Genomic DNA, 22486 nt, shown 5'->3' with positions numbered 1-22486 from the left:
TGCCAGTGAGCATGTCAGAGCCAAAGCCATGGCAGCGAAGTGAGTTTCAGAGTGAAATCTGTTCATTAAAATGGAACCTGTGGATCCCCTCATAGGAGAGAGGTCAATACTCACAAGGTTTTTGCGTGGAGCTCAACTCCGAGAGGTGAATTTGCGACAGCAAACCGCTGACAGCTCTGACCTGTGAGGGAACAGAGAACTGGCGTGTCGTTGGGAGGAGCATTTGGAAGGAAACCTGACTTCTGACGGCTGCTTCCTGTAGTTGGAAGGAAAACGAACGAATCAGAGCTTTAGAGGCGGGATAAGGAATTGCATCGTTGCTTCCTGCGCAGCGAGCTGGAGCTGACTACCTAGCTATACGGAGCTGCCACTTTGATCAACATTTTAAGTTATTTTGGAAAAATGTACAATTATTCGCATCCTAGATGGTAACAAAGATTTGATTCTCAGCTTTGTATCCACAACCTTTAATTTTAGCTGCTATACGCAAATGTATGGATAACAGGCCTAATTTTATGGGTCAAACAGCCCGTTGACTCAGTTTGTTTATGAATCCAAAGGCTGTAAAAAATGTAGCCTGTCATAGCCACTTCCTGTGAAAACGACTTGCATTTAGTTTAAAATCTTTATGTGAAATTTAACTCCTCCTAGGTTAAAATGAACTCTGCTTTCGTTAGTATGCCACAGTTTGTGGTTTTGATGACCCACACAGTACTTACCTGGTGTCGAGAGTCTCACACTGAAGGATCAGCAGCGTCTCTGGAGCTCCAACGTTTTTTCCATGTTTCCACTGAGAAGACGGCTGCAAAAAAAAAAAAAAATCCAAAATCCAAAATAAGGAATAGGCCAAACCCCAACAAAACTATAATTCTTAATTTCTTCTTCTTACGCTCTCCTATTCAAAGGTTCCCCCTCCAACAGACCCAAACATGACACCAACTTGTGAAACATTCCTTTATTATAAATAGATTTTTTTTTTTGTATAAAAACAAGCATGCTTCAATTCAACCATGGCATTTAGACATTTCACAACCAAAAGCTACCGTTCAGTTAGCCGAAAACAGCGACGGACTCATCTCATAATGCAGGTCAACGGACGAACGACATGAGACAAGAATCAGAAATTTTCACAACCACAAGTTTTTTTTTCTTCGTTTCAACGTACAATTAGAATAACAACAAATATGGTTGGACTCCACAATTTCTTTTTTGTATTTCTTTTTTCAGACTTATTTAGATTTTTTTTTTCCCCCCCCAGTTTTTTTCAGGTTACCATCCTCCTGCTTCCTCACGGTCTCTCGGATGGTTTTTAGCCCTGATCCTTTCAGGTTTTTGGCGGCGTTCGGGCCCGTTCCCTGCTGTCTGTAAACATAAAAACACCACGGATGCGTTGGTTCAGTTTGTGAGTCGATCTGTTCCTTCAGATTGTTCGAAGCACCTCGTCTCTGTCTTGGGCTCTGGTGACATCTCCTCTGTGTCTGACAGAAATCTCCCTGGTGAGGACGTCCCTGTTGTCGAAGGCATCGTTTCTTCACATGGCGTGGTTGGTGTAGCTGACGTAGGTGGTTTTTGTTGGTGGCACTGAGGGGAGAAAAGAAAACAGCGGGTTGGTAAAGTGACACCTTACTTTGACTTCCACCAACAATCACTCCCCTGCAGGTTGAACAGATTTTTAAAAGTCGGTGAATGTCACAAAAGTCAAATAATAAAAGACAAAAACAGTTCACAGGTAATGAATTACACGGACATCTGCGACTCCATATTCTTCTGTTTTTCTTCTTGCGTTCCATTTGCAGTAGAAATGGCAAAGTGGCCGACGCTGACTTGACTCCTCCTGTCAACATTGGTCGGACTTGGTTTTCAAGTGTGAGTAGACCGCCAGACTAGATAGACTGGCCAGAGGTCACCAGGTCTACCGAGTTCCCCTTGACGTCCACCGCCGTGACTGGAGAAGACGGGCAGACTGTGGCCATTAAGTGATGCATATGGTCAGCCACGATGCTCTAGTGGGCTGTGAAATCAGTTGGTAATAAGAGTAAGAATGTGTGCCAGGAAACTATTCCTCACACCATTACACCAACCCCCCCCACAGGACTCCATTTCCTGATCCAAACAAAGATGGTAGCCGGAAGTGACCCAAGAAAAATATAAATATATATTATTAAAGGAAAATAAAGAAAAATGAAAGTAACGTAAACAGACAGTGGATAAATATACCTGATGATCAAACCTTGGGTTCATGTCATACAAACAAGCAAGGAAATACTCACTTTTGGCTACCAGCTATTTTTTGAGTTGGGAGTATAGTAAAGTACAGTAAAACGACCTTGCTAAGTTTTGAGATCATCAGGGATTTGTCTTTTGGAAAAAAGGATATTTAGCTTCCTGACGCTACTCAAACTGAGGCTGAGGTCCTACTAGTGTCCCCTTGAGGGCACAGTGTTCAATGCAGCCATGCTTAGAGCCTAACCACTAGGTCTAGCTAAAAATGTAAGTTTGTCCGAGGGTGGTGCTGGAGGAAACGTCATGGAGTCAAAGAATTCGAAATCGGATTTTTCCTCTGGGGATCAAGAATATTCTTACTAACTGTAAAGGTAATCTTGAGGATCAAAAAGGCCTCACAAGCATTTTCACCCCGTGTAGTTTCTCCTGACTCAATCACCCTGACTTCTTCCCCTCACACTGAACGCTCTTGCTAGATAAAAGAGGAAGTTCAGCCTTGTGCAAGGTTGAGAAAGTACAACTGATATGAGAGCAGCTGCTTGTTAGATTAACGGATCAGTTCAGTCAGCACAAATCTCTGATGAGTAAACAATCCGATGTCTCCCACTTTTCTGCTGACGGACCAAGAAGTAACTTTTGAAGTCTAACTCTGGGCTGTAAACAGTTTGGCTTCATCAGATCTGGTCTCAGGTGACGTCTAAACACCAACTTCCTGTTATATCCTCATTACTGTAGAGAGGCGTCACACTGACTCTTCACCTCCACACATTTGATATCGAAAGACTCTACAGAGGAACCGACGCTTTCCTTCTTACATTACCTGTGTTCACAGAATAATCAACAGTACGTACTACACGTGTCTTTTGTTTTTTCATCATTATTTCTGCCTGACTGTAAATGCTTCTACTGGAATTTTGGAGGATCAGCACCACATTGAGGTAAATCTTGTTCTAGTCCAGAGTCGGATACCCATCCTAATTAGCTCACTGGCCTTGGGCCCAACTATAGAGAGCCAAAGTCATGACGTGATGTTTGGACCAGCCTCCGTTGCAGGAGCTTCTGTGACCTCTCATTTAGCATCCCTTTCATCTGTCTGTCTTAGAAAAAAATTAAGCGTGTTCCTGAGGTTTACTTTCCACATTCTGAGACAAATCCCAATCCACTACTACTACCACTGCAGCTCCCGGGTACTTGCATCATCCTAACTTGGTTTCTTCCACATCCATAGCACTCACCAACACACTCTTCTAGAGTTGTAATCCCTGCCGTATACAGACATGTCTGAACAAAACCCCGTCCCCCTTGACTCACTCATGGACTCGCCTCTTCTGTCCTCATCTAAACATATGGAGTGAGCAACGCTGCACACTGAAAGACTCTTTCAAGGCTGGATTTTTAATTATTAGCGTAGTTTTAAAAACGTCAGCGGGGTTTTCGAATGAGGATCTCTTACTTCTGTATCAGAACCCGTAAGTTCCGGTTTCGCTTCGGCTCCCTGACGCTAACAGGTGCATCATATGAAAGCGCGCGGACATGTAATCTCCACTGAGAAACAGCTGCGGTAGAACGGATCAAACTTCGAAAGGTTTCTACCCTGCTAGAACCGTTACCTGTATGTGCTGCCCATTAAAGTTTTATCATGATGATAAATTTGTTTAATTTTCTGTATATCAACCACTATATCAACCTGGTTGAATAAGCACCAGCGCAAAAGCATTGAACCACGATGCCGGGGGTTCCACCAACCTAAAACGTCATAATAAGCCCCTCCTCCACTCACCGCTGGCCTCCACGCCCTCGCACAGCTCCGTCTTCACCTCGCCGTTGGGCCGCTCGGCCGCCAGCTGCGACAGCTTGCTGGTCATGGTGGCGGCGGTGACGATGGCCTTGAAGCTGCGTTTGCGTTTGGGGACGTTCTGCTCGGGGTGGAAGATGATGATGTAGACCTTCGGCATGTAGAGCATGCCCAGAGAGACGGAGGCGCTGAGGCTGAGGGAGACGGTCAGCGTGGCCGTCTGGATGTACATCTGGGGAGAAAACAGAAGGGGGAGGGGGCAAGAGCATGGCCAGGGTCAGAGGTCAATGAGATTCAGAAGGACAGTCATCAGTCCACACACTGTCTTTAGCATCTCTGACCCTGACAGCGATTTACCGTCCGTTGACTGTCTCTGTGGTCCGAAGAAACGTTTTTACCCCAGTTTTGGTGCTTTTCATGTTTTTTTTCACTTTGACTTAACGATTATACACATTTACCATACAGATGTATCAAATGAACACATCGTGACATGCTCGTTCCAACTATAAAGCAATCCTTATTCCCGCAAAATACTAATTTGGGTCGTATGTAACTGACGTATATAACTGATTCTCTGGAAAAAAAAGTGTTTTGTGCCCTAAAACTGCTTCAAGGTTGAAGTTGTTGGCCACCATGAAGTAATGTTTTGATGAGGGGGTCTCTGTTTTTTTGTGTGTGTAATGTGCAGATGTGATACGCATTTCTGCCGGTGGTTTTTACCCTGCTTCAATGACTGACAGTCGGCGGCAGCAGTGCGCTAAGAAACGTAGCGTGTCCAGTGAGTAATTTGTGCGCTCAAATTAACGGAATACGACGTTCCAACCACGTCAGTCCTCCGCGGACCAGTCAACCCCAAACTTCATCCACTGTGGAAATCTGAGAGATGACCCTATAATAATAATAACAATAATTTTATTTGATTTTTTGGGTCAAATATTGGAAGATGTTAACGCATGTTTAAGGGAAGAAAGCGCAACATTTTTTAAGCGAAGTTTACCCACAAGTCTCCGTCTGAATTCGAAAAAACAAACTTCATTAGATTCAAACATTTCACCCGGAATAGATTGTCCATGGACTGACAGCCGTCACTGTTTATCTTAAACTACATTAGGCTAAACAGCGTTATATCTGCTGCTAACTCGCAGCAGCCAAACGAGTGAATTCAGTAATTGAAGGCACCTCAACACCGAGATGCAGCTGCCAGCCTGCTGTTAACAGTCTGGGTGCTCCTGTTACAGTAATTTGAAAATAATTCAGGAGCACACATTAATAATTAATGTGCACTTGCTGGGCTGCGCACAAATTAATCTCTTTGTTCCTTTAAAGTATTCCCTAAAAATATTAATTTTTGCTTTTTCACTCCCACAAATAACCATAAATATCCTTATTGGATGTCCTCATTTATTCACCACCCAAATTTTATTAATTTCCCGAGTTAAGTGTCTCCTCAGCACAACCTACTACGCCTTAAACAGTTGGTCGCATTGTCTCATCTACAGCATTTTGATGACGAAACCCAGTCTTCACTTCAGAACGAGCAAATAAACCCGACGATCTGATGGTGTGAAGGACTGAACGCAGCAGTTATATTTACATCAGTCTTCATTAAACCGACAGATGGTCGACTTGGCTCGGTTTAATTACTGGAATCAATCTGGCGGCCCGTGTTTGTGGCTCATAATTTTGTCTGCTCGGGCAGACACTTTGACACATAAACAGCCTTCGCTGAAAGTTTCTAGCCTCCAGCTGCTCGGGGGAAAAGTCAGAGTGGTTTCCTGTTTCCTCTGCTGCAGTGATGTGTCAGATGCCAGTGGATCAGTTTTACAGGTTGCATTGCTTCCTCTTTGCTATTTTTTTTTAATAACTTTTGAGCTGCTGTCAATGAAACTCAACACTTCTCTGCAGATTTTTCACAGTAAAAGTCTGCCAGGCAAGGGACAGATTGTGCCCACTGAGCCGCTGAGGGGCTTAAGGTGAAACATCTGTGCACATCTGTGTTGAGTTTCACTGGCATAAGGCATAACACTTTATTTTAAATCGCGCAGCTTAGCCTTTTTAAGCAGCGTATAAACATTTAATAAACGGTTGATAATGGTTGTAAACAGATTAATTAATACATTGGTAAGTGTTTATTTATATAAAAAAAACTGTACTACTGCTGTATAAACACAAGTTATGATTGTTGACGCATACTGAACATCAGCAAAACACTTAAAAATATCCTTTTATCTGCCTACACCTAGATTATTGTAGGTTACAAACTATTAAATGTTTCTATACTGCTAGTAAGCATTGAGCCCCGTAAATTAATGTGTTACCGACATTAGACCTAGACCTGAAACCTGAATGACCCCCGAGAGGCAGTTTTTAGGACAGCCCAGAACATCAGATACATTAAAAGCACATTAAAAAAACAACCAACTGTGTTTCTGTGAGAGAAGAGAAAGTGTTTGCAGCAGAGTGGTGAGTATGACAGGACTCTGACTCTGTTGTGCTGATGGAATTAATGCTGTGGAAATGTACATTAACTAGAGATAAATAAGTGGACACAGTGGAAGAATTACTGCTGAATTCTAAGCCTGGAAACCATTTATAGAGTCATACTGAAGGAACTGAGAGGGCTCCTGAAGCGCCTCCTCCTCTCACCTTGTTAACTGCGAGCAGTATAAATCACATGTTTTCAGTCGTGGTCAAACTGCTGGAGCTCCATCATGTGAGCGGCTGGATGATCATTAACTCCCGGTAATCTCAGTCCTCAGACATGATCAACAACAGAGCGGAGAAACACCAGGACTCGCTCCTCTTCTCGGCTTGACGGATGACCCTGAATGCATCATTAGGCTCTGTGCTGTGTTTATGAGCCAGTACGAGACTATTGATCCTCCGTGTTGTTGTCTCTCTCTCTGCATCGTGCCGTGAAGGCTCTCGGCGTAACTCTGAGCGACAGAACGGGCCATTCGGAGACCCGATCCACGGTCAGACACGAACCCGGACCCTGACTGGTGGTTTGCTTTCCAGTCTCGTGCTAGTGCTAGCTTGATGTCCGGAACTAGCAGCATGTAGCTTTCTGGAACGCGTCAAATCCTTCGAGCCTTAAGTCAAAGGCAAAACGATGGCTGCTGGACAGAGTTCCTGAGCAGACTGACGGTATCTTAAAAGTCCAACTGTTTACTTACGTTCCTGTCATGGCTTTTTTCAAACGGGTGTCACACAACCGTTGTCTTTCATGATATCATACATTCAGTGGACTGCCGCGTCAGTTGTCTATGTGTGGCTCTTATTTTGTTTCACGTCGGACAATGAACTCCTGTCTTCATCTGCTGCAAAGGTTGATGGACTGTGAAAGCACCAGGGACAACGATGGAAATAAGTCTGGGACTTTCTCATTCTGTCCCCGACAAAATCTGATGTGTTGCAACTTATTGGTATGTTGTCAGTAAACCTAAACCATCATCGTATGCTGTTCACAGTTGTTTTACTGACGTGCTGTACGTCTTACAGCAGGTTTTTTGCAGCCCACTGTTTGATGTGGCAACAGATAACTCTATGTTTGTGCTTTGTTTTAATCTGATCTTTATTTCACATCTGTGTGTCCTGAATATTGAACATCAGCAGAATGCGATGTTGCTTTTAACCAGCAGGAGGCAGCAGTGCATTTCCTGCGCCTCGCCTGCCCGGACTTAAAAGAAGAAGAAGAAATCAAAACACTACAGACTGGGTTTATTCCTCGGCGTGTTATAGACAAACGAAATGGCCCAACGCGTTTGATGCACTCTGAATTTTTTCTCTGTGTGGGCTTTCAGAAATTTTCAGACGTCGTGGACAAAGCCTGTTTACGCAACTTGTACGATTTGTCTTTGTTTGCGAACGAGTACGTACGTCCACTTGAGTAGGCGGTCCTTCAGTGGGGCCCAGGACACATTTCGCATACACACTGCTAAAAGAATGTGTCCTTATGCGGCCCAGACCACCTCCGAATGTGGTCTGAGCGATCGGATCTCAACGTGTCCTCAAAGGGTCTCGGGTGCATTCCCAGCTGCACGTACGGCTGTCCACTTGCGAACGGATCCTCCGAGATGCACGTCAGTGCCGGGCAAGAACAGGGCCACAGACCCAGAGAGTGAAGGTAGCGGAGCCGGGAGCTGCGAGTGAGACATTGCACACAGCGCCGGTGGACATCAGCACACCAGCTGGACGCGGCGGATCGTCTCCAACAGCTGCGCCAGAGCAGAAATGAGAGGCGGCCACATCCAGTGGACATTGTGGGTGAAAAAGCAGAGAGCATGTTTGTGCCTTCAGTTGTGGGAGGAGGCATCAAAGTGTCGTTTCTTTTCTACCTCGTCGCCACCGCTACTACTGACAAAACCCGTTTTGGGGTAAAAACCAACTGTCCGCCGCAGGAGGGAGAAACATCCACTCAGCTCAGTTATCAGAGAGAGAGAGAGAGAGAACAGTCTGATTCAAGCTCGCTCAACCACACACACACACACACACACACACAGCCCGCAGAGCTCAACCAGGCAGCACAAACCTGTTTCCTCTCCCCGCCCCGAAGCATCTGTCACAACACACCTGTGAACATACTCCCGACACACAATGCCGCCTCCCGCAAACCACAGCTCGGAGATCGCCCAGGTTGCTAAGGCAACCGCCTCACGTAAGCTGAGGGCCAGGTTAATGGCCCTCTGACTGAGTGTCAAAATGGCAGCGGGGAATCCTCGGCGGGGCTCCGCCACCGCCACCGAGAGGAAGGAAGGGAATGTGGCGACAGATGGCGAATTCCCCCCCCAAGAGCCCAAAACAACGTCAGCGGTGGCTCCAGCAACACATCAAGGAGTCATTATGAAAATGTATGACAGACAGCGAGGCATAAAGTCATTTGTGGGCCTGAGAGAAAAAACAAGCTCTAAAGTGATTTATATGGCCTCTCCGACACAAGCTGCCATTACAGAGCCCAATGACATGAACAGCGTGAAAGTCAGAGTCTGGCGACACAAGTAGAGGAGAACGGCGAGGGAGCGCCGAAAGGCCGACTCGTGGACAACCACCCAGACACAGTGTAGCCGGCAGGATCTGGACCCGCTCCCGACTTGTTTAGAACCAGTTCCAATTCGGAAAGATTCGCATACACCAACAGCAGAGAGGTGGATTATGGGTTGTGTTTTTTTAATTCTTTTTGGGATATGTATCCAAAATGATACCCACAAATGATGCAGCCATTAAAAAAAATAAAAAAGAAAGTCTAAGGTGTAAGAATCTCCCAACTTTAAATCTCCTTAACTGGGAAGTTTAAGGAGGAAAGGGGGGTTCAGGAGGTTAATGGAGGCTGAATCCTGTGACTGTGCAGCTCTCTGCCTCTGTGACCTGGATGCCACCTCCCTCGCTTATCAAAGCAGAACCGGTTTTGAAGCACAGGACTGCGAAAGTCTGATCCGAGAGCAGCTGAGGCCCGAGCGAAACTGGAGCAGCAAATATTTAACCTGAATGTGAGAGGAGACCAGGTGGACGAACCAGAGAGGATCGTAAAACAAATGAAAATTCAGCATAATGAGCTCATTTTTCCATCAGTTTGGAAGTTATTCATCAACTGATAAACCAATACTATCACATAGACTGAGTGCAGCAGGCCGTTTTAAACTTATTATGGCACGGATTCACAAATGTTGGGCACTGTAGCCCACAGGTTCTCCATCTGCAGCTGTGATCAGGTCTCATGACTCAACACTAGCACCGACTCTCCGTAGTATGGCCACTTTTCTTAAATTGGGCCCTCCGTCTTCAACGAAAGTACATACTTTACCTCCAGCAGAACCGGCTTTCATCACTTTTATATTTTGTGTTGGCGCGTAATGTGCTCCAGTGAAACTTCCAGTACAGGCGGATCCAATTATAAACCAAAGAATCTGGATGTTCCTGCAGTTTTAATGTCACTCGTCTGTTATTTGTTGGAGTGAGGCTAAAGTGCCTTAAAGTGCGAAAATTAGTCTCTTCAAGTTCTTTAGAAAAAAAAAGAAATGAGATCTGTGGAAAACACTGAGCGCCGTATCCTCCGTACATCTCTGTGCTCAAATGAGTTCCTGTGAAATTTACAAAAATCACTATCCCGCAAATCCTTAAATGTCCTCCCAGCTCTCGCTGATGATATTTAGACTCAACTGTTTCAGAATGAGGAAGTTCGGGGATGGTGGTGTCTCCGCTGAGCACTATCAGAAAAATGGTGGGTGTGTCTGCCAGGTTAGAGTAAACTATTTTGGTTGAGGTTAGGTTAATGTTTGGGTTTGTCAATATAGGCCTGAGTAGATATAATAATCCCGTCAGCGTGTCGTCTGCTCCAGGGGCCTCCTCCCGCTTGGCTTGCCCGGAAAACGTCCACAGGAAGGCTCTCTCTTTTAGGCGCTACCCAAGGCTCGGGGGCTGGGACGTGTATTATCTGCTAAATCGAGAACTTCGCCTTGAGCCTCAGCTCTCGCTTTTTACAACCCGGTTCAACGCCCGCACCGCCACGCCTGTTTATCTCACGCTCCCTTCTTACCTGCACTTAAAGACACCGAGACTTGTCGGTGCCGGCTCTCATCCCAACTGCTGAACTGGGTCCACCTGCTTTCCTGCCAGCTTCTCCCTGACACAACTTTTCCTCCAGTTATACGAGGACGGCTCGTAGCATCGGCCACAGCAGACCCGTGTTCGTGAAGCAAATCCGCAAGGTTGTGTGTGGGGTTACTTGGTTGAGTCAACATTGTCCATACACTGTATGATAATACAGAGGGAATTTATTTAGCGAATTTTCAATCCAATTGGCCACAGTGGAAACTCAACCACCAGCTCTGGCATGGCAGGGCAAGTTTTATTTCTATGGCACCATTCAGACACAAGGCAATTCAGAGCGTTTTAAAGAGGCATGGAAATATATTAGAAATAAGACACTAAGAACACGTTGAAATTGCTTTTAAAAGACGATAAGAACGAGTAAATAAATTGTTAAAGAGGTTACGGATGCAATATAATGTTTTAAGCCCTGATTTAAACGAGCTTACACTTTTAGCAGACCTCGTGTATTCAGGAAGCTTGTTCCACGGGGGGGGGGCACGGAAACTAAAAGCTGCCGGACCTTTCTTGGTTTTGACTCTGGAAACCCTGAGTGAACCTGTCCCGGGTGACCTGAGGCGTCCAGATGCTTCGTAGCATACCAATATATCAGAGATGTATTTAGGCCCAAGACCATTTAGTGCTTTATAGACGTTATAAAATCTGTCCTTTGACACACAGGAAGGCAGTGCAGTGATTTAAGGGCCGGTTTGATGTGCTCCACTGGCAGTGAACTACAGTTAATCACTAGTAAATACAAGATTTATTTATATATTAATGCTGATTTTTATAGATATACAGCAGGAACCGAGGCCACATACCACAGCAAGTATAGCCTGATATAGTTTGCAACACCAATCTCTTGATTTGCCTTTAAAATACCCAAAACTCACCAAAATAATACGTACGAAAAAAAAAGGAAAAAACACAAATGATTGCACTATAAAAATTGGCACGAAACTCAACGACAAGCGCAGGATCATTCGTGACTACACGACTGATGACTCTTTGAAAACTTCTTCAACTTGAGTTTGATCCATTTTGAGTTCCTCATATCGGTCCCCCGGACAGAAGAAGCCTTTCGTGTTCAGCCGAGGGCACCTTACAGAAATCCCGAGAGGCACCACCAGGTCACCGAGCACCTAAGGAGCCCGGTTCTTCAAGCATTCGTGGACGTTTAATATTAGCAAATGTAGTGAAATCAGCAAAACTCAACGTAGCTCTTTTTTTCCTCATTCTTAATAGAAAAGTGGCGGCGGTGAGATCTTATTGGCAGATGAGACTGTTTGATGTATAGCTCCTGTCAGATTTCAGACTGGAGAAGTTTCAGTTTCTGGGGCATTAGGATTCATGTCCTTCCTGCTCATCTCTCTCTCTCTGCTGTAAACTGGTAATATCTCCTCTTCATTTGGCCCGGAGCAACCTTTCCCCCCCCCTCACACGAAATAAAAAACGCGGCTTAAACGACAGCTATGGAGGCGCAGGCAATAACACTGTGGCTGGTATTGACTTTCTCTCAACGAGTCTGAGGCTCACGAAGAAGATAAGCAGCGCGGCAAAGCTGATGGCTGCTCTCACACTGTTTTTTTGTTTGTTTTTTAACGGAAGCAGAATAAATTGACAGATAAATTCACTGAGATCTGTGGAGTTAGAAAGACTCTACAAACAAAGTCGAGAAATTACACCGTGATTTCATCATGAAGTATTTCATCTGGACATAAACGAGTATCTTAACACATATCCAGCAAACTAGCCTCCTTTCTTATCTGCAGCCCCACAAATGACACACAGAGTAATAATTTATGTGCTTGTTCTTGCCTTTAGTTTATTAAAAGAACTTTTTGTTTTTGTACAGCATGGAAGATCATTATTAAATGTCTTCTCGCTTTGTCTGTCGGACGAAAGCGTGTCCTGAATGTATTGTAATTATTCTGACTATGAGCATTTTTTTTTTTTAAATTTATAAGTACAGTGTATCTGTATTTTTTCACTTTCCTGGACTACCAAGTATACCGATACAGGACATCCGATTTAAACAGAGTTTACCCCTTAATAATACTGTACAACATTTTAATTTATCATTAATCACATTTTACTAAATATCCTATAATTAAATAAATTAATTATAAAAGTAATTAAATTTTGTCAATTTAACTTTGAAATTCTTAATGACTTGGTTCTCATCAATGTTTTAAGTTTCAATCCTCAAGATTTGCTCCTAATTATGGTTTGAATTTCTTCTGAAGTAGCCATTTAAAGCATTTACATGACATTACAGCAGGTATGTCTCCGTATAATCGTTTTTTTTTGGCTGCGGCGGAGTCAGATGACCTTTAATGTCATTGAAACGGTACTATGGGGCCATTATCGTCCAGTCCGGGGAGAGTTTTGAGACGAGATGTTGAGTCAGCACTCTGATCCATTCACCACAGCCCTGTGAGCACTGGGAGTCTAACATTTAGGTGAACCCTCTTGGCTCAGATGTTTCAGACGGATCGGTTTCATCTCGGTGCATCCGGAACATTTTTAAGCCTAGCTCAGCAGAAAGGCTGGACGCGGGGGCAAGCTGCTAGCCTAGAGTCATCAAAAGAGGAAAAAAAAAAATGTCCCCATGACTCCAAAGCTGTTCGATTTACACCTCTGCGGTTTTTCCATGTATCTTGTGAGGTTTGTAAAATCTGGGTGTCTTGCATGTGGAGATGTAAAATACATGTGTCAGGGAGGAGTGGGTGCCCTTTTTCTGTGATTTTTACGCTCCCAGCTAAACCCTGGCGCTGCGAGTTGGCTGTAGATGCTGATAACAACACTGATAATGTCACCGTTGGCATATTAATACGATAAAGTAGCTCCTCAGTTGAGGTCAGAGGAGTTGGATTCCCGGGAGGGCCTGCAGTGGGTGGAGGCTGCATGTTAATCTTCTCTGGGATCCTCCAGCTGAATATCAATTCCTGATTCATTATGTATGGAGGCGGCGTGACTCTCTTCCAGCGGCCCTGACTTCTCTCTGTCTACCTGTCTGTGAATGTGAACGCCTCCCCAGGCAGCCAGTGGTGCGTTCAAGGCCCTGCCCCTCTGATGTGCATATTATTAATCCTTTGGCCTCAGCTGTGGCCGGCACACGGGCAGACCGCCGCCGCTACTCAAAGACTGTATGGAAAGATGGACGACGTGTCTCCGCTTCCTCCCAAAATGCGCCCCCGATTACTGGCGCTGCCATCTTGCGCCGGCGACGTCATTTGGAGCCGGAGCAGTAGTGGTCGGCGGGTATCCGCGGTATCGAGGACTCAATCGCGAGCTCAATCACAGCTGTCAAACCGTGACATCCCGCCCCATTTTTAAAGCGTCATTTAACCAAATAAAGCCAAACTTATTAGGAAAATGAAAACTAGAACATACTGTCCATCAGCGTAACAACAACCACCTGCAATGACAGAAACCATCGTTGGGAAAAACATTTTAAGACGCGTACTTTGTTTTTTTTAGTTTGGCCCATGTCCCATTTGCTAACATGAAGGGGGCAGGGTTTATGACCGATACCGCAGCCTGCCACCAGGAGGCGACCTAAACATTTTGGCTTTACTTTCGGGGCGCTGTCATGTCGACCATCGTTATGGATGCAGTCTAATTATCCTTGGGTTTTTCTTTTTGTACGGGTCGGTTTCTGGTCAGAACGGCGGCCAGCGGGGACGAAGTTTGAGAATAAGCAAACAGAGTGAAGGCAGTAACCGAAACGATCAAACAAACAAAGCATTTCAATGTGTCGGCGAGCTTTGTCCATTCAGATGCATCAAAGACCGATCTGACTGTAGAGATCAGACAGGGAACATTTCACAGATGAGTGTGTACCCACACTGAATCTCTCACTCAAAGAACAGACATGAGCAGGATGACAGAAACACTTTGCCGTCATCTGCATCGACTGCGGTCACGCAGGTACAACTTCCTGGAAACTTCAAGTACAAATGAAGATCTGAAGACATCAATAGCTGCTCTGTTTTTTAGGGCAGAGCTCAACGAGGCGTTCTGATGGGGAGCTTTAATGCGTCACTCCCATTTGTGGCTGTGACAGCTTTTCAGATATGACAGAGAGGAGGAGAGAAGGTTCCCAGCAGTAACGGTTCGGAGACGTTTAGATGTTACCTGCCTCCTCAGAAACTAGATCCTTTATGTAATAGTTGAAATACGTCCGTAGAAACAGATTACAGTAAAGTAAAGTAAGTAAACACTGGGACGTCCTACTTCTTAAATAAGCATCTGGCATTAGCGGATGAGCCTAATTGATGCAACTGAGCAATCAGCTGGCACAACTGGTATTTATTAACCGTTTCCTGACACCTCCGCCTGCTCCCGATGATGATTTAGAACCACAACCAAAAGCCTAAAAACCGCAACAGTGCCTCTTAGTCAAAGTCAAAGTTCTGGTGGTTTTACTCAAGTACAAGATGCAACGCGCGGGTGTGGAGGATCTGGAGTTGTGCGAAGGCACCTTTGACGGAGGTGAGTAATATAAGTAATGAGTAATGAGTACTTTTACTTTTCCTGGTGAGCAATTAGCGACGTTACTTTTTCAATGAGTAATGTGCAATGAGTACTATAATTATAGTTTTCAAGTAACTTGCCTAACACTGAGTACAAGTACAGAAGTATTGTTTGAGCCAAATGTACTAAGGTTTCAAATGCAAATGTACCAGAGCAGAGTGTTGTAACAGTGTTACCATTAGAGGATTATTAGACATTTCAGATGCCTTAACACACTGTAAGATGTATTGGAATGTAGCAGCTCGTCGAGTTGGAGTTCACTGTACAGTGTACAGTAAATGTAGTAGAGTAAGAACTACAATGACAAAGCAAAGTACGAGTACCTGAAAAATTTCACATTTACGAAAATACAGCAATAGATTAAATGTACTCTTTTACTTTCCATCACTGGCTGCTTCATTGAGCAGCCCGTGTGTATTGAACAGGCGACAGACCGAGGTAAACGATCGCGTCCATCGCTATCAATAACCTCTTTAATATTGATAAGAAGCTCAGTCAGTGAAAGAGTGAGAATGAGGCGGGAGGGAACCCGGGCCTGGGTTTTCCCTGGAGACTGAAATCATTAACTGAACTCAACATCAATCTCCTGTTACCCTGAGACACTCTGGTCACATCTAATTCATTTACAAAAAAAAAAAAGTTTACTCTAAATTGACATCCGTCTGTAAACTTTTCTCCTTTCGATCAGAAAAGCAGTGATGCCTAAAATAAAAAACAAAAAAAAACAACCAGATGTTGTGTGACAAAATGATACGATTTTTATTTTCACCTTCACCTGCTGTATGTCAGTAAAATGCTGACGATGAAACTCCAGGAAATTGGTTTTGTCCGTAGTGGATATACGGTATAGCATTATGGAGTTAAACTTCTTCTGTTGATAGAAAAAAAAAAAAAGTCATTAAAATCTGGAGGATTCTGGCAGAGAGACGAAGAGTTACGGATGCTGAGTAGAGAGTACAAATGTTTCTGAATAAGGCAACAGAGGGTCTAAAAAGTTTGGGAGTAGTGTGAAAGTACGCACAAGTTTTTCCCAAGAATCGGCGTCTGCGTAAGAGTTTGGACAAGATAACAAAAACGCCTCTCGGAAAAGAACTAAGAAGCCATTTCCACCTGGTTTTAACAAACATCTGACAGCCTTGTTTTGTATTTGGATCATTTTCTTTCTCTTCACTCCAGTTGTTTTGGCTCCAGGTTTTATTTGTAGACGTAAAAAACTGAACAAACCTGACTGAGACAACGTTCAGACTGGGAGTTACAGTGACGTAAAATGACAAAGTGACAAGTCGACCAACAGCAACGAACAGGCTGCCCTCTCACCTTCTGTGTATTTACAGCCCTTAATGCCGTCTACCTCCTGACTGTTGACGTTTAGATTTAAGAACAGCTCCAGCACGACTTCACGCTTTTCTTACTTCTGATTTCTTGTAAACCAACTGTGCTGGAGTCACTTTCTGTTTGATTTCATGTGTTTTTTTTTTTTTTTCTCTTCTGTATCATCCATATGAAGATCCCTCCCTGTTCGCCCTTAAAAAGTATATAAACATGTCGCTGGAGCCTTTAATTAATAAATGTGTTTTAACACTGGTCATAAATTGTAAATAGGGGGAGTTAAAGAGTTACCATACAGACCTTTTTATTTCATCTATTTTTTGCCAAGTAAAACAAAAAAAAGTTGCGAACGTATTGTTTTCTGAACCACGATAATTGTAATTGTTCACTCACGCTCGGACTGACGCTTTCAGCTCAACGCATCTCACAAACCTCAACTGACATTTCATCTCCTGTCAGTGTTTAACAGACTTTTTAAAGCCCAGAATCTTTCATTCTTTCTGCACCATCACTTCAGCTTCATTCAGTTAATACACTTACAATAAAACTTCAACTGCTTTTAGCGCTTTGCCACCATTTTAACTGGCATTTCAACTCTTTTCAGTGCTTGCATTTTAATTCCTCTTTTGGTTGAATATTTTTTTCGCTTCAGCACTTTCACTTCATGCAGTTATTGCACTTAAATTAAAAATTTCAAATCAGGAGAGAATGAAAATGAAAGATTGAGAAAATCTGAAGTAAAATTAGATGCACTGTGAACAGGCGGAAAAGACCCTGGCGCTTAAACTCCAGCAGGAAGTAGTTTACCATGGGATGCTATCCTAAGAATTAGGTGCTTCCAACAGGAAGGAAACTTTCCCCACAGAGTAGAAACTTAACCCTGCCTGACTATACAGCACTAAACCAGCATAAAAAGAGAAGAAAGTGAGGTCAGCATTCATGGAGAGGGTAAACACCCTACTAATAAATGGAGGAATCTCTGTCTGTCCTTCGATTTTCTTGACAACCGCTCATCCGACCGACTTCGAACTTCACGTGTATATTGCTGAGGACCCAAGGAAGTGCAGTGTGGACTGTCAAGGTTTTTGGGTGAGCGGTTCTTGTAAAGGTTAAAGAGAGAAACATTAAACAACAGTCGGTTAAGGCTGGCGCGACTCATCCGCGTAACTGACGTCATCAATTAAAACAACGGCGTTGCCCGGTCAAAGCGTGAATTAGCCGGGAAACAAGTTGCAGCTACAAAACCTCGCACAGGACCATCTAAAGTGTGGGACTGTGGTGGGTTATACTGAGGGGTGTTCCTAATATTTTGTCAACCTTCATTCATATAAATAGGATCCACTTAATTATTATAATTTTATTATAATTCCCATGAAGATTTATTGCAGGCCTGTTGTATTATACCGCATTAGTTTTATCTAGGTGTACCTAATAAACTGGCAAGTGAGTGTATGTGTCACAGCGATCCTTTTGAAATAGCGGTCCGGTATTTTTTGATCAGGTATCTGACAAATAGGGTCTATTACTCTTATCAATATCAGAACACAGCAGGGACATGGTAATGAGATGATGAAGATTAGATGATTGAAGAGAATATTTAACTATTAACGAGATAACGAGCGCATTTCGAGCGGGCACTGCACTAGTTAGTATAATGCATGGGAATTAGTTATGGCAGTGATGCCAGGAAATAAGGGCAGCCAAGGGGAAACGGCCAGTGACGATGTACGGGACATCTGTCATAGATGCAAGGACAATAGCCAAAAATGTTGCAGGGTAAATAGTGAACAGTGATGCAGGGGAAATCGCTATTAATGATGCAGGGAAAATGGCTAACGATGCAGGGGAAATAACCATTAATGATGTAAAGGAAAAGGCCAGCAAGGATGCAAGAGAAAATTACTAACAACGATGCAGGGGAAAACAGCCAAATGATGCAGGGCAATAAAGAAATAAATGATCAGAAACAGAGAAAAAGAGAAGATGAGGACAGAAACAGCAATCATAAGAAATGCTAGAGACACCACGACACCACGACCAGTCACATGACAATCAAGGTTTAAGAGATCTTTGAGCTGCTAGTACTGAGGCAGAGTTTGGACGTATGTCGGAGGAGTAGGCAGAAGAAGACCAGCGGCCCAGCTGCAAAAGAGAGGCCAAAGAATATTCCTTGCATTGCAGCAGAGGTGGCAGCATCTATTCTACATGAATGACATAAATACTGCTGAGGGGATAGATTACACCTGAAGAGAACTTTTGCAAGGTGAAGGATAAGGACCCCAAACACGGCAGACGACTGCATGAGGTTAAATCTCATACAAAGCAGAGGAAAAAATCTAGCTCAGAAAATTAGGTAGGCCAGTTATTGGCAAACCACTGGCCTTGAAAGGGGCCCCCAAGACCGATGGATTGAGCTACATCTGTGAAAAACTGAATGGATCCAGAGGAGTGCACTTTTTCATCATAGAAAAAGGAAATGCCGTTCCACTGATCTGGCAAAAGCAACCGAAATTTTAAATCAGAACGGCAGTCCTCATCCATGAGATTTGGTCGTGCAAATTTGGGACGGAAGAGGCCAAATCAAACAGCCTAGAAATAAGGACAGCCTTGTGGAATTATGCACATGGCAAAATTAAGGCGGCCTAGAAGAGAGGGTAATTGTTGTTTTGCAATTTTTTCAGCAACATCATCGGGAGTGATGCTTGCAAACTCTAAATTTTTGTCGCGGGACCAATATTTTTTTCATCTGAGAGCGGATCGCCGAGGTGACTGAGCAGGAGTCGTAATTTTGCCAGAGAGGAACCGAAGCTGCCGTTTGGTGGGTCAATGAGTAGAAAATCATCGAGAAGATGGAGAGCTGTTTGGAAGTCTAACACTATTTAACAAAATCCATTAAAGAGCTTCTGACACCAATTTAAATATTCATGGACTGCTTCTATAGGCAGGTATAAAAGGCGACTGAGGGCAGAGGGAGTCAATATGGCCTAAATTACCGAGATTGGATAAGAAACTGCTTGGGAACCCCCAACGTAACATGATGAGAATTCTGTGTCCAAAACTGAACAATTTAGACAGATGTTGGATTAAGAAATGTAGAGAGCTGCCTTGCTGGAAAAAGCTTCGTGATATTGATAAAAATGTGCCTCCAGCATCGAACATTAACGTCACCGATCAGTGCTAGATAAAGCGTCTAGCTGTGGTCTTCTATCGGGATAAAAAGAACCGAGTACATCTCTGTAAATCCTGGAAGCTACCAAGAACTCCCCAATTACCAGGACCCTCACCAAGCGAGGGTCAGAAGATCATGCTTTAACCTACTCTCCCATCCCTTCAGCACTTTCACTTCAACTGGTACTTCAGCTTCACTCAACTCTTAAACTCAAACCGACACTTCAGCTTCATTTAGTGATTAGACTAAAACCGAAACTCCAACTTCATTTCAACTGCCATTTCAATAAATCTGTTTTAACTGCCACTTCGACTTCTTTCAGTGCTTCAAATTTGCCACCATATGTAAAGAGATTTTAAAATCTACAAAGACTGAACATTTTTTTCAGTAGCGGGAAAAACTTTTCCAGACTTAATACATACAAAAGTTTATTTCAATAAACTGCTTCAAGCTACAAATAGTTACAGTATAAAGTAAAGAAATCCGTGTGCTCAGTTTTCAAAACATAGATCCACTGTGATCTACTTACACAATTTATTCCAAATACTTTCAGTACTTACACTTCACTCAACAAAACTCTGTTTAGTGCAGAATCTTCACCGTGCTTTACCACTACTCTGACTGCAATTTCAACTTCTTTCAGTGCTTCAACTTAAGGTAAGAATAGTTTTCTGATAACTTTCATCCATATTGGTTACTGCCATTTAAAGATATTTTAAAATGGTCCTGTATTGTGGTAACAGGTGGCTTCTGTTTTGGTGATTTCACTGAATAAAAAAAATCAACTCAGGCGTGAAGGAGGCAGACTTGGATCTAAATTTTCAATGTTTACTTGATCTACAGGTGTTTATTGATTTACCTGGTCTAATTTGAATGGAACATGTCACGTTATTTGCATCTTGACAACAACCAGGAACAGAAGACACAACAATGCTCAGTGAATAATGAGGCCCGAGGTGTTTGTTGTGTTTTTCTCCATAATTAACCGTGTGGATGCCCCAAGGCTTGAAAACAAGCAGTCTGTCTGCTGTTTTTCTCCATATAATGAACTGGGAAGTGTTCTTACAAAAATGTGTTCTCTTTTGGCTGCGGTTTTTCAGTAAAAACCTGAGATTTGTTGGAGAAGAAGTGGCTCCTGTTTGCAGACCTCTGTTCTCTGAAGCCCTGGGGGGTGGGCTGAAGGCCAGCCGGGGGGCTGCTTAATGTGATACCTCTGTCGTTGATGTAATCTTCATCTGAGCATGTCTGAATGGCCACTCTGAGTCATTTCGCTGTGTAAAAATAACCCAAGGTAAAACTGAAACCTGTTGGCCATTTATAGTCTTTATTAGATCAGGGTATCAGAAGAAACCATAACATTTCAGTTCCTCAGCTGTTCTTAAGGTTGTGTAAAAAAATAACCTGAGCTCAAAGGTTCACTTACTACATTTTTCAGGCTACCGACTGCATCTCACTTATCAGCAAATTGAACTGGCTCAAGAGTTGGTATCACCTGTCTGTGTTAAAACATGGTCTCTGGCTTGAGATGTGGATGTTGTCCTTGAACTGGACACGAAACCCACGCCGGCTGAAAATGTTTCAATTTGAGCAAAGATTCACGTGAATCCCAGGGTTTTATGAATCTGCTTCATAAACTTCTAGTGATGATAGAAAAAAGGAGACCGACTGGAGGGAAAAAAAAAACAGAAAGAACGAGAGTTTCTGAGTTCAGTGAGAGGCTGAGCTGAACACAAACACACACTCCCACAGACAGAGTCAGTGTGTCTTTTGTCTAACTTGCTTACAGCTAACATATACAGTATTGTGTTAAAGTTGTAGGCACTTTAGACATTTAGATTCTTATCCATAATCTTAGCCGCAGTACCATCACAGAGGCGTCTGATCGGTCCCAGATTCATTCTGCAGCATGCAAACGAGCCCAAACATGCAGCCAGAGTCATCAAGAACTGTCTGCAGATGGTCTGGAGTCAGTCTGGGATTACATGAAGAGACGACGGACACTGAGACAGACTAAATCCAGAGAAGAACTGGGGCAGGTTCTCTGAGATGCTTGGAACAACCTACCTGCCAAGTTCCTTGAAAAATTGTGTGCAGGTGTAGTTTGAGAACTGGTGCTGTTTTAAAGACAGTAGTCAAATCTGCGTGGATGACGCAAATGTTCGCTTCGCTTTCTGCGTGAACAAACCTACACCGTCCTCATCAGCACACTAAGTTTGCTCAAAGTGGACTCAAAGTGGATGAATTGAGATTGTGGGTTAAGAATAAACTGTCAGACTTTATGAACAAGAAATCCTATAGGTGCTTAGGTTCATGGAAAGTTTGAACATCTACTTTTCCCTCTCAACAGAGCAAACTTCATCTAGACTATACACAATTTAATGGCAATCCGTCTGATAGTCGTTGAGATATTTTGTTAAAAGCCATTTCAACCTCACGGTGGGTTTTCCTAATTTAATCTTTCTCTATCAAAGTAAAACAACTCAAATACATACAATATACTTAGTATCTGAGCAGAAGTAGAAGAAAAAGACTGATAAACTATATTTAGAGGAAATCACAGTGAATTGCTCCACCTGTCTTCCAGATCTCCCCACAGACATGATAATGAGCAAAATCCTCCATCTGGCACCTCGCTTACAGCAAACTCAACCCAAAAACTGTTGTCTGAATGTGCTAAAATTATTTCGGCTCTAATTAGCTTTGTGTTGAGAGGCTGCAGAGCAGGCTTGGGAGAGCCTGCGGTGATCAGAAACTAATCAATCATCAATCAGTCAGTCAGAACAGAGTGTTTCCAAACTCTAGTTTGCAAAGACAGTCCTCCCTCTGAAAACGAATGATCTTAATAT

General features: G+C 43.4%; 1 protein-coding gene across 3 annotated transcripts in view; it reads right to left on the bottom strand.

Annotated features, from left to right (window-relative positions):
- Window positions 1–241: 241 nt before the first annotated feature.
- LOC120793623 (metabotropic glutamate receptor 8-like) overlaps window positions 242–22486 on the bottom strand; it is a 128421-nt gene continuing 106176 nt past the window's right edge. For 2 of the 3 annotated variants that reach the window (XM_040133854.1, XM_040133856.1), the window contains 2 exons: window positions 4004–4250; window positions 1002–1581 (listed from right to left, as the gene is read on the bottom strand). In XM_040133854.1, coding sequence (XP_039989788.1) covers window positions 1532–1581; window positions 4004–4250 — 297 coding nt within the window. In that variant the 3' untranslated portion in view covers window positions 1002–1531. Of the gene's footprint in view, window positions 257–719; window positions 803–1001; window positions 1582–4003; window positions 4251–22486 lie in introns of those variants that run through there. The other variant, XR_005708008.1, reaches the window with a different exon arrangement.

Source organism: Xiphias gladius, chromosome 8, assembly GCF_016859285.1.
Source record: "Xiphias gladius isolate SHS-SW01 ecotype Sanya breed wild chromosome 8, ASM1685928v1, whole genome shotgun sequence".
In the NCBI taxonomy this organism is placed as follows: Eukaryota; Metazoa; Chordata; class Actinopteri; order Istiophoriformes; family Xiphiidae; genus Xiphias; species Xiphias gladius.
Note: the sequence above shows the minus strand (reverse complement) of the source record. Positions and strands in the feature narration are given on the sequence as shown.